This window comes from Phaseolus vulgaris, chromosome 6 (assembly GCF_000499845.2).
Source record: "Phaseolus vulgaris cultivar G19833 chromosome 6, P. vulgaris v2.0, whole genome shotgun sequence".
NCBI classification, from domain to species: Eukaryota; Viridiplantae; Streptophyta; class Magnoliopsida; order Fabales; family Fabaceae; genus Phaseolus; species Phaseolus vulgaris.
This window is the reverse complement of record NC_023754.2, coordinates 25,934,204-25,947,614: the sequence shown is the minus strand read 5'-3', so window position 1 is coordinate 25,947,614 and position 13,411 is coordinate 25,934,204. Positions and strand designations below refer to the sequence as shown.

Below are 13,411 nucleotides of genomic sequence, written 5' to 3'. Positions count from 1 at the left end.
TTAAATTAAATTTCGAATTCTGTTGAAAGAGACATATGCCTACATTTCGAATAACATTGCCTTTAAAGATATCTAGGTTTTTAAGAAAGATATCTGGGTTGCTGAGCAAAAAATAAAAATAAGAGAAAGATATCTAGATGGAACACGAAGAAACAGGGAGAAAGAAAAAAACAGTGTATGAACTTAGACAAGAATATCCCGGGACACGTTTCTTGTTTTCTGAATATTGGCCAAGAATCTTAGCTAGAAGTACAGAAGTTAATCGTATTTTCAAGGCTTAATGTTAACGTACTTCATGGGGTGGGCAGTGTTTTTTTATGCACATGACAGCATCTTCTTTGGTGACTCTAACGTGACTGATATAGATTGAAATGTATCTTGGAGAAATGGGTTTAGGGCTAAAGGTTGATAACTACTTCAAAAGTAGTTTCGTTAATTTTAATGTGCATGTCCATTCCTTACTTACCCCAAGCTTCTGCCTACAATTCTAAAGTGTAAGGTGTTTCCTTTAAGTATTTAGCAGAAACTCATCCAAAACTTTTACTGCAAAATAGGTTAACAGGGTGCAGAAACAGAATATATAACTTTGGTGGCTTCCTCAGTTTCATCAATGTTGTCCATAGTTATCTCCCTTTCCTCTTTTTGAAAAGCAGTAAGGTAACCGATTCTCCAGAAACCACAAAAATTCAACAATGGTGTTAATTTATTGTGAAAGAGTGAAGAAACAATGAAAAACTCTCTGGTTAAATGAAATATACTGTAGCAAGGACGCAATAGGAGTTAAAGAATTTGGGCAAAATGACATACTCTTGGGAAATGGAACTTGAAAAAGGCTAGGGTCAAAATTTAGAAGAATGCGACTGCTAAAGAAAATATGGAAAATACTTTTTTTGACAATAATTTTTTTGCAAATGACAATATTATTATTTAATTTATAAAAAAATATATTTAAGTGACTCAAAAAGCATATAATAATAAAATATATTACATAAAATTTAAATTTGTTGCATAGAATAAATTAATGAGTGTGGGAGTTTTATGTTACAGGTTAGCTTTAAGAGAAAAAGAAAAGCTTTTCTGAGAACACAGTTGTGTAAACTTGGAAACTTGCAGTAGTTAAACAACTACAAAACAAGTGCTTCCAAAACATACCAGACCTACCTAATGAACAACCTATTCGACCACTCCCACTAACCAAAATTCTAACCACCAAGAAAATAAAATTTGTTATTGCTTCCTATAGGTTTCCAAACACAAACACTGCAACTCTTGACGAACAGGTGGTTCATGAGTAGCTTTTCATATGTAGTTTAGGAAGAAAGATGCTGCAACTTATGTTTTATTAAAATGTTAGCACACTTGTTTCAAAAAATTTATGTATATTTTTATATTAGTTGATTTTTGTTAAAATGACATTTTAATTTTAGACGCATTTTAATCAAATTAAGAAATAATTTAAGAAAATTTTTAATATTTTTTTTAACAAGTCTAGAGTCAGGCCTTATGAAAGTCTGATTCAAATATTTTTTTATATTTTCTCATGTTTCCTCTTGTAAATAGCAAAATTTCTCATACACCAAAGATAATCAATTCTACCCAAGATTGAGTTAACTAAGCAGGTTCTTTCAGTTCTGGGGTGTGGTGCTCCTCACGTTTTATGCTTTATTGGGTAGCTTTGTGCCATCTGATTTGCTGGTTTATGGTGCAGAAGAAGTTTGTATTTTCGTTCTGGTTTGTTGAGTTTTCTCTAATTATAGGAGGAATTTTAAGTTTGTTATCTGTTATGTTACATCTTTTAGTTTATGCTAGTTAGGCTTTGGTTTTGGTTTTGGGATGGAGGAATGTGGTAGAACCCTTGACAGTTGTTACGAGTGGAGAGTGGGAGATAAGAAGGATGTCTTGTTCTGGAAAGACGTTTGGGTGGGCAACGAAGATCTGAAAAGTAAGTTTCCAAGACTCTTTTCTTTGTGCGTTATTAAAGAAAGTAGTGTAGAGTCTTGTGGGGAGTGGGTTAATGATAGATGGGAATGAAAGCTAGTTTGGAGGAGAGGTTTGTTTGATTGGAAAGTTTGTCAAGAAGTCCAGTTGTTACTAGAAGTGCTTGGAAAGACTCCAGTATTGAATTTTGAAGATAGTCACGTTTGGAAGGTTGGTAAGGATATTGGTTTCTCGGTTAAATCTGCATATGCTCTTTTAAAAGGCCCTTCTAAGGGAAATAGTATGTTTGTCTCCCTCTGGAAGACTACTGCTCTACCCTCAGCCCGAATCTGGAATCAGTGTTATGCTTGGATGGGATAGTGTCGGTTGATCATGTTGATCCAGGTTCCCACTCCTTCCATTTTAATCTGATTAATGCTCTTGTCCAAGTTAATGTTGTTTGGAGTAGTGTTTGAATTGCTATAGTTAGTGAAATTTGGAAGCACAGGAATAAACATATTTTTTTAAGGTGGAGTGATCGATCTTTCGGAAGTGTTCACCTTGGCACAGTTAAGGGCTTGGTCTTGGATAACTTCAAAATCTTCTGCTAGTTTTTCTTACTCTGAATGGTGCATAGATGACTTGTATGTTTTCAATTAAGTGAGTTTTTGTAAGGTTTGCTCCTTTAGTTGGGTTGTTTGTAGTTCTAAGTTAGTGAGGGTTAGGTTGTTTGGAAGAGGTGTGAAAATTTATTGTATTATGGTTTGTATAAGGGTTGGGACACCCTTGAGTGGTTCATATTTATTTATTATTTTTTGCTAATAAAAAAAAAAGAAAAAGCTTTGGTTTTGGTTTTTTTAAAAAATTCAAACCCTCCAAATGCGTTTCCTTTAATTTAATTATCATAAATATATGAAATCTATTTAATATAAAAAAAATTATTAAATAATAATTACATTTTAGAAAAAAAATAATTAATTATTATATTGATTAAAATATATATTATTTTAAAAATTAAAAAATTATTAATATATAAAATGATTTCTATTATTAAAAAAATTTACAAAATAATTTCTAAGTTGATAAGTTGGTATATAAGTTAATTATAAAGGTTTTAATTACTAATATTTTAAATTCTAAAGATTAATATAAACTAATTTATAATATAAAGTACTCATTAACTAAAACATTTATAATAGTTAGATATCAATTTAAAAACAATTTTATAATTTTTTATTAATAATATAAATTACTTTACGTTCCATTAATTATTTTAATTTATGAAATTATTTCTAATTTAGTTCGACAGTAATAAATTATTTTAGTATCTAAAATTAATTTATATTTAATTATTATTTTTTAAATGATTCTAAAATATATAAAACAATATAAATATTAAATATTCCATAACTCAAATAGTATCACAGATTAAAGAAAATTTAAATATATTTTTTCCATCTAAAATAATTTTTAAAAATAAAACTATGACATAATACCAAACTTTAAAATAGACAATACAAAAATCTACTGTAATTAAGGTCAGGTCAAAATAAAAAATTTAACAAAATTCTTACTTAAAAAAATCGTCCTAAACTAAAATGTGATATTTTATGTATATTTAATATTAGTTATATTATACGCAAAATTCTAATTTATTATTTTAAGAAAAAAAAATAGTATATTTATTAGTAGATTATTACTATAATGATATTTAGATCCTATTTTAATCAAGTTGAAAAACAATTTACCAAAATTTATTAAGTCTAGATCCAACAAGATTCATTTAATGTAAATCCGATGCAATTAGATAAATACCTTACATTTATTATATCTTATAGCTAATGTAGAATGTGTATGATGGTTTTGGTGTAAGACTTCTGAAATGTGTTCATATCTATCACTCCTGTAATTTACTCTCTATCGTGAACTTTATATACATAACTTGGATTTTGGAAATGGGTTGGAATAATTTAAATATTTTTTGCTAATAAAATTATAGAATGTATTTTTTTATATTTGATCTATTTATTATGTTTGCTCTTATAAATAACAAAATTTCTCATACAGTTCGACAATCAGTCCTACCAAATATAGATTTATATGTACGTGAAATCAATTCTAAAATATCTAAAACAATGACACTAAATTTTAACAGCACATTTTCACTTCAGAAAAATCCTAAACTGAATATACAAAAGCACTTTAAAGATCGTATAGTCTCTATCTCTTTTGTGCATTAGCTTTCGTTGTTGACCCTCCTTTTCTCTTTTCAGAAAATGTTTGTTGTTGCTGGTTTATTGTACAGCATTTTGTGTTGAATCTATTTCAGCAGTTGAGTCCAATACTTTATGTTCAGTTTTGTAGCAAAATCACATTGACGCGGCAAGGAGAAGACTATTAAATAATTTTGAAAGAAATAGGGAAATATGTGGTGGGTGAGAGTGTTTTAGAAGTATGTAAGTATGAAAGAGATGAGTGAGAGACACTGTGTTATGCAAGTGTTAGGAGCAATAAATTGGACAAGATCTTTCATTGAAGAATGAGTGAAAGTGTGTGTTTCTCCCTTCGTGTGCTAAAATGCTTCGAAAGGAACAGTAATAATTAAAAAAAAGTCTCCTCTTGATGAGCATTTGCATGACATTCAACATTAGTAAGAATCTTTTCTGCACTGAGAAGATTAGGAATTGAGAGTGGTGGGATCATTGTCATAACTAGCTAGGATAATGTTTGAGCTTCTAGGGACATTGTTTGTCTATTACATTTCATACCTTTCCACAAGTCATTTTCTCCTTTTCCATTATTTCCTTACTTTTCTTTCAATTCATCCCAAGATTGCATGCTTTCAGTTTCTATTTGATTGTGCCTTGTGATTAGGTAGATACAATTTTTAACAAGAAACACTAAATTCAATACACTTTTTCTTCACCATAAGCATCATTCTTAAATAACAATGGACCCGCCAAGTTGAAGCTTGAGGTTGAAGTGAATGAACAAACATTACAAGAAAACAAGCTATAAGCTATTAGCTTCCAAATATTTGCATGGGCCAGCAACGGACACTAATATCGTCGGCTAAAATGACACAAAACTCACGCAAAATAACATTCGACGCAAAACGGACACACTTATTAATTTAATTTTTTTTTTAAAAAAATTCAGTTTGCGTCGGCCGCGACCCACGCATATGCGTCGGCCGCGACCCACGCATGTTTTAGGTGCCCCACATTAATAATAATAAGTATAATAAAAATCATATTATAATAAAAAAATTTGTTTGGTGTAGTGGTTAAAACTTCTTTGATACCGGGAGGATCTGAATTTGAGTCTTGCATTTGGGTTCAAGTCTTGCATGTGTCTAACATTAAATTTGCATTACATATAATTTTTTTTTCCATCCCTTTATGCGTCGGCCTTGGCCCACGCTATTGCTTCCAAGATTCAACGAAAATCTGACGCATAAGCGTCTGTTTTTTGCCCACGCTAGATCCTTGTTTTCTTGTAGTGAAATAACGGCATGGAGGTTTTTTTTATTTTTATTTTTTATAATGGCATTATTAAATTCAATAAAATCTATGTATTTGCTTAGATTAACACATTAAATAACTTTTTGAATGCCGACAATTTATTTATAAAATGAGGATGTATTTTGTTAACTCTGATTTATTAAGGACATCAAATATGTGATAGTGATTTGATGCTTCAAGTTTCTCCTTTGCAAATAATTAAGCGTTTTCTTCAAATCATATTATACTGTCAGTGCTATAAATGCATTTGAGACACTGAGTATCTATATAGATATATAACTCAAATATGCGTAGAAAATATTTGTGGACTAATTAATTTTAATTAATAACACTATCAGGCTAACTTATATCTTACTTTTTAAATCATAAGATTAAAACAACATTATGTTTAAATAAATCCTTTGTTTAGAAAATTAAAAAAAAGAGACAACTAATAACAACAATAATATATAATGAAAAAATAATGATAACCGTAATAACAGAATTAATTCATTATTTAAAATAAAAGAATGAAGAAAGAAGGAAATAAATATAACATGACACTAGGAGTATTCTATTACGCTAATGTCCTTGCTTATAACTATATATCTACAACATATTTTTTTTTATCTTCATTCCATATTTTCTGGTAATTTGGACCAACGAGTTAGTTTTTTTTTATAAAATAAATAAATATGAATCACTTTAAGGATGACTCAATCCTTATATAAATCATAACACAATAAATTCCCACACTCTTTTCAAACAACCTAACACTCACAAACTTAGAACTACAAACCGCAAACCTTATCCCTTAATTGAAAACATAAAAGCCAAAGGATATATGCACCATTCACAGTAAGAAAAACAATTAATATTCAAAGTTAATATATAAACATAATATTATATTCTTTTTTTTATCAAAAAAAATAAAATAAATTAATAAAAATATTTTAAGAGTGTTTCAACCCTTATTAAAATATCGTTTGTTATTAATTTGATAAACTCAATTTCTCTTTACCGAGATATATCAAGTTGACATCAGTTGTATACAAACTTCTTACATCTCAGATACATATGTTAAAATAACTACTCTTGATTAATAACAAGGCTTTTGCAATTCCTTTCATTAAGCAATAATTGATTACGTTAATCTATCAAATTTTATTTTCTCTCTCTTTCTAATCTCTTCCAAACTCGTTGTCACAACGAATACTTATTTCATGCTCTGCATATTTATTATATACTTTTATATACTGCAGTTAAAGTATTAAGACAGGCATATTTTTAATTTGGAATTCTAAGAGAAGGGTGTACAATGTCAAATTGAAATTATATTTAAAAAAAATAAATTTAATAATACATACCATTTCTTAAAATAACTAAAAAAAAAGAAATTAAGTAATCATCAAGTGAACGTATGTTTTTTTAATAAGGTTTATCTGGATATCATTCTAAGAAAGTTTACATAGCTTATAGTTTACCTTTTTTTTTCGAATGATATATAGTACAATGAGGCTTCTTTAGAACTTCCTTTCCAAACATTATGTCGGGTTGGCTTAGGACAAAGGTGCCATAACATTTATTATACGATGAAATTTTATCGTTTTTCGTGAATAGTAGAATAATATATTGTGTCCTCTTGTGTATACTGAAATATGATACAATCACATAGATAGCGATTGACAGAGACTCTGTATTATCATTATATTGGCGTTAACATTGTACCCTTTGATTTTTATGCAGTCGAATGCCGTAAAAGTGTCATATATGGCTACGATATACACAAGTTCATTTCAACATATATACTTAAGCACCATAGAAATGCGAAACAACTCACTCGTCGATCATTCCGAGACAAAGGGGATTTTTGGATATCCTATCTCAATCAAGCTTTAACTTTGTTATTTTGTGATCACTCAGGATAAGAGGACAAAATAAAAACCAACAACGAAGGGAGAAGGAGGACAAATTCATAATACTCTCTTTTGTTTACCCTTCGTGGCTAGCATTTTGTACCGTGTCGAACTCATGACCTACAAAGATATATTCTATATATCCATGCACATATATTGCTTTCTGTTATTATGAAAAAAGTGCAATGGAACTGATTACTATAGAATGTGTCCTGAGTATTAGAGTTGGCTCGTTTCTAATTATCTTAGATTCATTCCCCATTTTTTTGATTCTTTGGTGTTACTTGATTAGTCCTTTTGGAGAAAGAAAGAAGCTAGAACAGTGTTGTAGATATGTAGCATTTGTGATGACAGATGGCAGGGAAGAGCATGCTTGAAAGCTGTAGGGCAGAAGTGTTCATATATCTTCCTTCTTCTTCATCTTTACTTTGTTGATTCCCATCAAGCATCTTTCAATTCTGGGAGCACACTTGTTAAACACTAACTGTTGTTCCCAAACAGAACGCGTATGCATGCATGTCAAAACTTTACTTTATTCATGCTTTAAGTTACTCGCATTCTACAAGAGACAAACTAATAAATCTTCGCAAAAACAGCACGTGTTTACTTTATAACTTTAAGCTCGAGCAATCATTTCTTCGATCCTATTTATAGCTATTGAAACACCATCGTATATTTGTGTCTCACAAAAATAGGTTTTTTTTTTAAGTTTATAGTTTGTCATATACACGTGTGATTTCGTAAAGAGATTTACAATTTTCATACTAATTTTGTTTTTGTCCTATAGGGTTCTATCTTAAAGAATATATTATTTCTCATTAAGTGGCTGGAAAATGATATATTGGTTAATGCACCAAACCCTAGAAAGAAAAATACATTATCGATATCATATGATGCACCACTAAAATGCAGAGTCGTCAGCATAGTTGTTCAAAAGAGTGACATATTTAAGTTTTAAAATATGGTAATACAATAAGAACGTTGTTCATGTATATGGATAATATATTTTACATTTGGTTAATAATATTTTCAATTGATCTCAATCAGACAAGTAATGATCGATCCACCGAGGGTTTTAACAAACCCCCGTTGGCCTGAATGTTATATTGATAATATACTACAGGTTGTGTACTCAAGCATTTACAAATGTCAGGCACAAGAAGTCCTATATAGTAACCTTATAAATTGATAATGATATCTATTAATTAAAATATAGATAATTTGATAGTGATGAAAGGCCTATAAATCACTGTCATACAGTTACTGAACTGATAAGAACTGATACTATACTTTTATATTATAACCTTTGGAAATATATTCTATGCATGCTTGATGTAGACCAAGATGCTCGTGGAAGCGTTGGAAAATCATTACTCATACCCTCTTTTTTCACTTTTCTTTTTATTTGGGATGCAAAGGCAAGACTTTACTAAAGGTGATTTTGACCATACAATTGAATTGTTAAACATATAAATAAGTAACGTTTCCTTTTGTCTAAATTTTCAAGGATTTCCCAGATTTAGTACAAGCAAATATTTGTAAAATTCTCTATACTCCAAAGGGGAGGTAGGGGAATTAAAAGCAAAAGTGCTTAAGAACAAAGGATGTATTTTTTTTTTTAAATATGCCCTTAATATGGGTCCACTTTAACTTTAAAAATATGGGGTGGTGAGTGGGAGTATAAAGGCGAGCTGTGTGTTATATATTGGTTGGAATCATGTGAGATGAAGAAGACACAGGGGTTATTCAAGAGTATTGCCCTCACCTTTTTATTTTCTAACCTTTTGTCTCTTTTTCTAGATTCCCCCAATAAACACTTAGCATAAGAATATGGTGGGTAATTGTTTGGTTAATTTTATAGTCGGAGAAAGTTGTGTGTTGAGCCGTTAAGGTGTTTTTTATATTATGAAAAAAGATGATAAGTATGGTTGAATTGGAAAAGTTTGTGTATGTATGAAGTTGCGAGGAATGGTTGAAAATGATGAGAAGGCAGATGTAGGAAAAGAAGTAGGTTGAATTGAATAAAATCATGTGTTGGTGTTTCTTGCGCTGGGTTGGGCTCCCTCACCCGCTGGATCTTGAATAGACGGTGATTGAGAATGCATTAAGTGGATGAAACGGACATATCCCTGTTATATTTATATTAATAAATGTACATAGTGGAGTACATGTTAGAATGACATTTTCATGGTGGGAAGGAGGCAGAGTTTAGCCAACTCCAACCCCAAATCCAATCCTAGATCAGGAGAAAACCGAAAACAAAAATATAATTTCAAAACTTTTTTGTAGGTAAGTTTATAATTAAAAATAATAATAATATGATTTATAAAAAAAGAAATAGAATATAAATGTATTATTTTTTTAAATAGGAAAAAGTGTCCTACCAAAACGCCATTCTCTTCTAGGGCCCCCACTAGCAGTAGTGGGGCATGGGACTTATACTCCCCTTCTCATCACACATCAATCACTAACTGTGATCAAATTCAACCTTTTAAATTGGACCCACCAAATACCCCTAGTTTCAAATCCATCATCCTCTCCTTGATGCACAGTCCAGGCGCACCACAAACTATCAGTACGGAACGCCACCTAAAAGTTAATTAGAATAAAACCCATTCATCTTTCTTCTTTCATCTTTAACATCTTCAACTTTTCATACTAGTTTACAGTTACCCCACACCACATCCACTTCAAACCTTCTTCCACGCCTCCCAGTTGCTTCTCATCACTACTACATATTGCTACTTCCAACTCCAAGTTTTCACTTCCACATCATTGCCTCAGATTAAAAAACCCATAACTTTGACTTAATTCAGTTACTTAACTTCCTTCAGAGTCAATGTGAACTGTTGACTCACACTCAGTGCCTTCGATCTCTTACAGTATGCTTCACTTCTTTCCCATTAACTTATTCTCTCTCCTCCTTCCAACAGTGTCACTTTCTCCCCGGATAAAAACAAAACTTGCTTCAAATTTGTTTTAAAACTATTTTTTTTTCTTCAATATCACAAACTTTCAACTATTACAGAATCGGAGCTACAGTCACCAACTAGTAACGAGATTTTCAATGCAGAAAAGATAGCGCAACTTGCTAGAATTTTCAGGCTATGTACTACGACAGAATCGAGGGGTACACTCGTCAACTGTTTCTTGTCATGCTATATACACTTTTCAACCAAAATTTACTATCAACTGGACACAACAGAATTAGAAAAAAAGAAGACTTGTAATGCATTATTGTTTTTTTAACATTGATAGTGACAGCAGCTTATCGACCTAGGTTTTTTCTTCAGACTTTTCTCCTAATGATTATTATTAATCACAGAGCCAGTGCCTGGCACAATTTGTGTGCAGTAAGAAGATCATAGTTTATGCGCCAAAATAAAAATATATATAATTCCGTCACATCAGTATCTAATTTAACAAGCATTTCCCGAGTGCAACGGTTATACTGTAGGTCCACAACGTTAGCCAACAGAGCTAGGATCGTATATGCTATGCTCCATTAGCAACATATTTAATTAATTTATACAGAATACACTTAAGTATTCTTGATACTGATGTAACCCTAAAGATTAAAGAACCCTCCAATTAAAGAAATACATTCATATTTCAATATAACCTGTCAAGAAGTTAAACAGAATATATATTATATAGTGTTAAAAAAAAGTATGAACGACCTGAACTCAAATAAAACACTCGGTTTAGTCATATATCTTCTGCTGGTGTGTTATCTAATATATACTAACAAATATCCCCAATTCCTTTTCTATAGAATGGCATTCTTTAATAATAAAAGTTAATTATTGAGTTGATATATCATTAATGTTATTAAATATCAATATCGAAAGACGATTTGCTTATTAACACAGTCGGGCTCAATTCTACAAACTCTTTTAACTTTAGACGTAAATCAATGAGACGAAAGCCCGGCCCATGATGCTACACCACATATAGTAAAACATTTACTACTACGAATGACATGACCTGAAATATATACATAAATAATGGTGAGGCCTTTTGTGTATAGATTCTCACTTCCTCTCCCTAATGGGTTGCTGCCATTGCTACCGACGGCGAAGAAACAGCCGCAATTACGTCTTTCGGGGACACGATTCCGGCGGGGACGTGCGTTTTCTTTTCCCCGTAAAGGAAATTGTGGAGGATGAGCAAGCTCTTAGCGAGAACGTGGTCGTGCCAGACGTCGTGGGAGCGGAGAAAAACCTCAGTGGCGTCGAGGCGATGCATGCTCCGTTTCCACAACCCGTGGAGGCGGTGAATTTTTTGAATCTGACGGCTGGCGAGCGTGCAGTTGTTGATCTTGATCCTGGCAATGGCAGCCTCCAGAAGCCTCTTTGTGGTTGTCTCGTCCTCGGTTCCAGAAGCTTCAGCGCGTAGGAAGTCGTCGAATTCGGGCACCCCAATGGCCCTTCGGATCCCTCTGGTGTAATCGGCGCGAGGATCGAAGAAGTCGCGAACCTCGTTGACTTGACCGGCGTCGATCATGCGGTCCACACGTGCCTGAAGAGAGGAATGGAGCACGGGGAGAGACACGTCAACCCAGAGGAAACAGCACTGGTACCTTAACCTAAACTCCGCGTGGTGATTCACGAGCGCGTCCAAGTAAGAATTGGAGCCTCCAGCAATGATGGGTAAGCCATTCCTTTCCACAATGGAATCGATTGCGGAAGTCGCGTGGCGACAGAAGTCGCTGGCACTGAAATTTATATTAGGGTCAACAGTGCCAAGCAGGTGATGTGGGACCCCATCACACTCTTCTTCGGTGACCTTGTTCGTGGTGATGTCGAGGCCCTTGTACACTTGCATTTTGTCGGAGTTTACTATCTCCGCTGGTATGAAGTGTTTTGCCAGGTCTATGGCCAACTTCGTCTTGCCGGTACCCGTGGCCCCCATTATCACGACCACCTTGTCCTTACTCCGATGAGGAAACAACGACTCCATCATTAGTCCCTTTTGGAAACTTACTAGGGGCAGCTCTTGCTTGCAGGCACAGGCTGATATTGAGATCTTCATTTTTTAATCACAACCTGCAACAGTTGACCAAACCTTTCCTTTTTAATTCACTTCGCGTAATCCATAACACCTCATACTACCATTAATTTATAAACAATTTGTTACCACAATTCTTTTTCAATTTAACCCAACCAAATGGATAACTAACGCAATTAAACTTATATGTATGAAAACTAGGAGCTTTGTCTGAAAGGATATAATTAAGGGAATACTATTAAGGAGGAAATGAAAGATGTTAAGTTCAGAAACAGAGTGGTTAAAGCAGGGGACAAGCAAAGTAACGAAGGTATATACTAAAAATGAAAAGAAATAAAAATTTACAGTAATCCAAATCAAATTTAGATGGACCACGGTAAGAGTACGTACCGTCAGTGTCAAAGACGCGGCGAGCGGTGGAAAAAATGAGTGTAAAGGAGCAGTGTTGTGCACACAGCTTAGTGAAGGAGGAGGAAGAGTAGCTGGTGATTTTGGTATGTTGAATATGAAATGGTGTGGGAGGAATAGGAGGGTGTTGTTGTGTGAAGGAGGTTGAATAGAATTAGAATAGAAGGTTTGTTTGGGGGAGCGATGGATGGATGGATTAGTGAGTAGATTTTCTGACATTTGAAATGAATGCCCTGCTATTTATAACGTTGAATATGACCCACCACTACTATTAAAATATTTTTTTATATCATTTAATTATAAATTTATTTTTTATTACAAATATTTATTTTTAAATCCATCACATCAGAAACTACTATATATAAGTCAAGAGTTATCAATTATGATTTTCTATTTATAATTCATAGGAGATAAGAAGTTAATGAGTTGGTAAATGAACACGTAAAGAGCACTATTAGTATTAGTTTTAGTATGAGTGTTGGAACCTTCATGCGTAAATTCACTCACTCCTGGTCCACAGAGCCGGACCCAAGCAAAGCAACCAAAAAGAAAAACAAATCATGTATCTATAAGCTTTTTTCTATTAGCTTTTTCTACGCCTTTAATTATTCATTTCTCAGAAAATAAATATTCATTTTGCTTTATAAATTAACATTT

General features: G+C 32.5%; 1 protein-coding gene across 1 annotated transcript; it reads right to left on the bottom strand.

The window, feature by feature from the left end:
- Positions 1-11,178: 11,178 nt before the first annotated feature.
- On the bottom strand, positions 11,179-12,968 carry LOC137832273 (adenylate isopentenyltransferase 5, chloroplastic). The gene is made up of 2 exons (XM_068640335.1): positions 12,737-12,968; positions 11,179-12,384 (listed from the first exon to the last, which is right to left on the bottom strand). Exon 2 carries the CDS (start codon positions 12,368-12,370, stop codon positions 11,384-11,386), a length of 987 nt encoding a protein of 328 aa, XP_068496436.1. The 5' UTR covers positions 12,371-12,384; positions 12,737-12,968; the 3' UTR covers positions 11,179-11,383.
- Between the last annotated feature and the right edge of the window lie 443 nt (positions 12,969-13,411).

What these genes read in the sequence shown, in the direction of transcription:
- LOC137832273 (XM_068640335.1), bottom strand. Translation starts at nt 12,370, where the DNA reads ATGAAGATCTCAATATCAGCCTGTGCCTGCAAGCAAGAGCTGCCCCTA.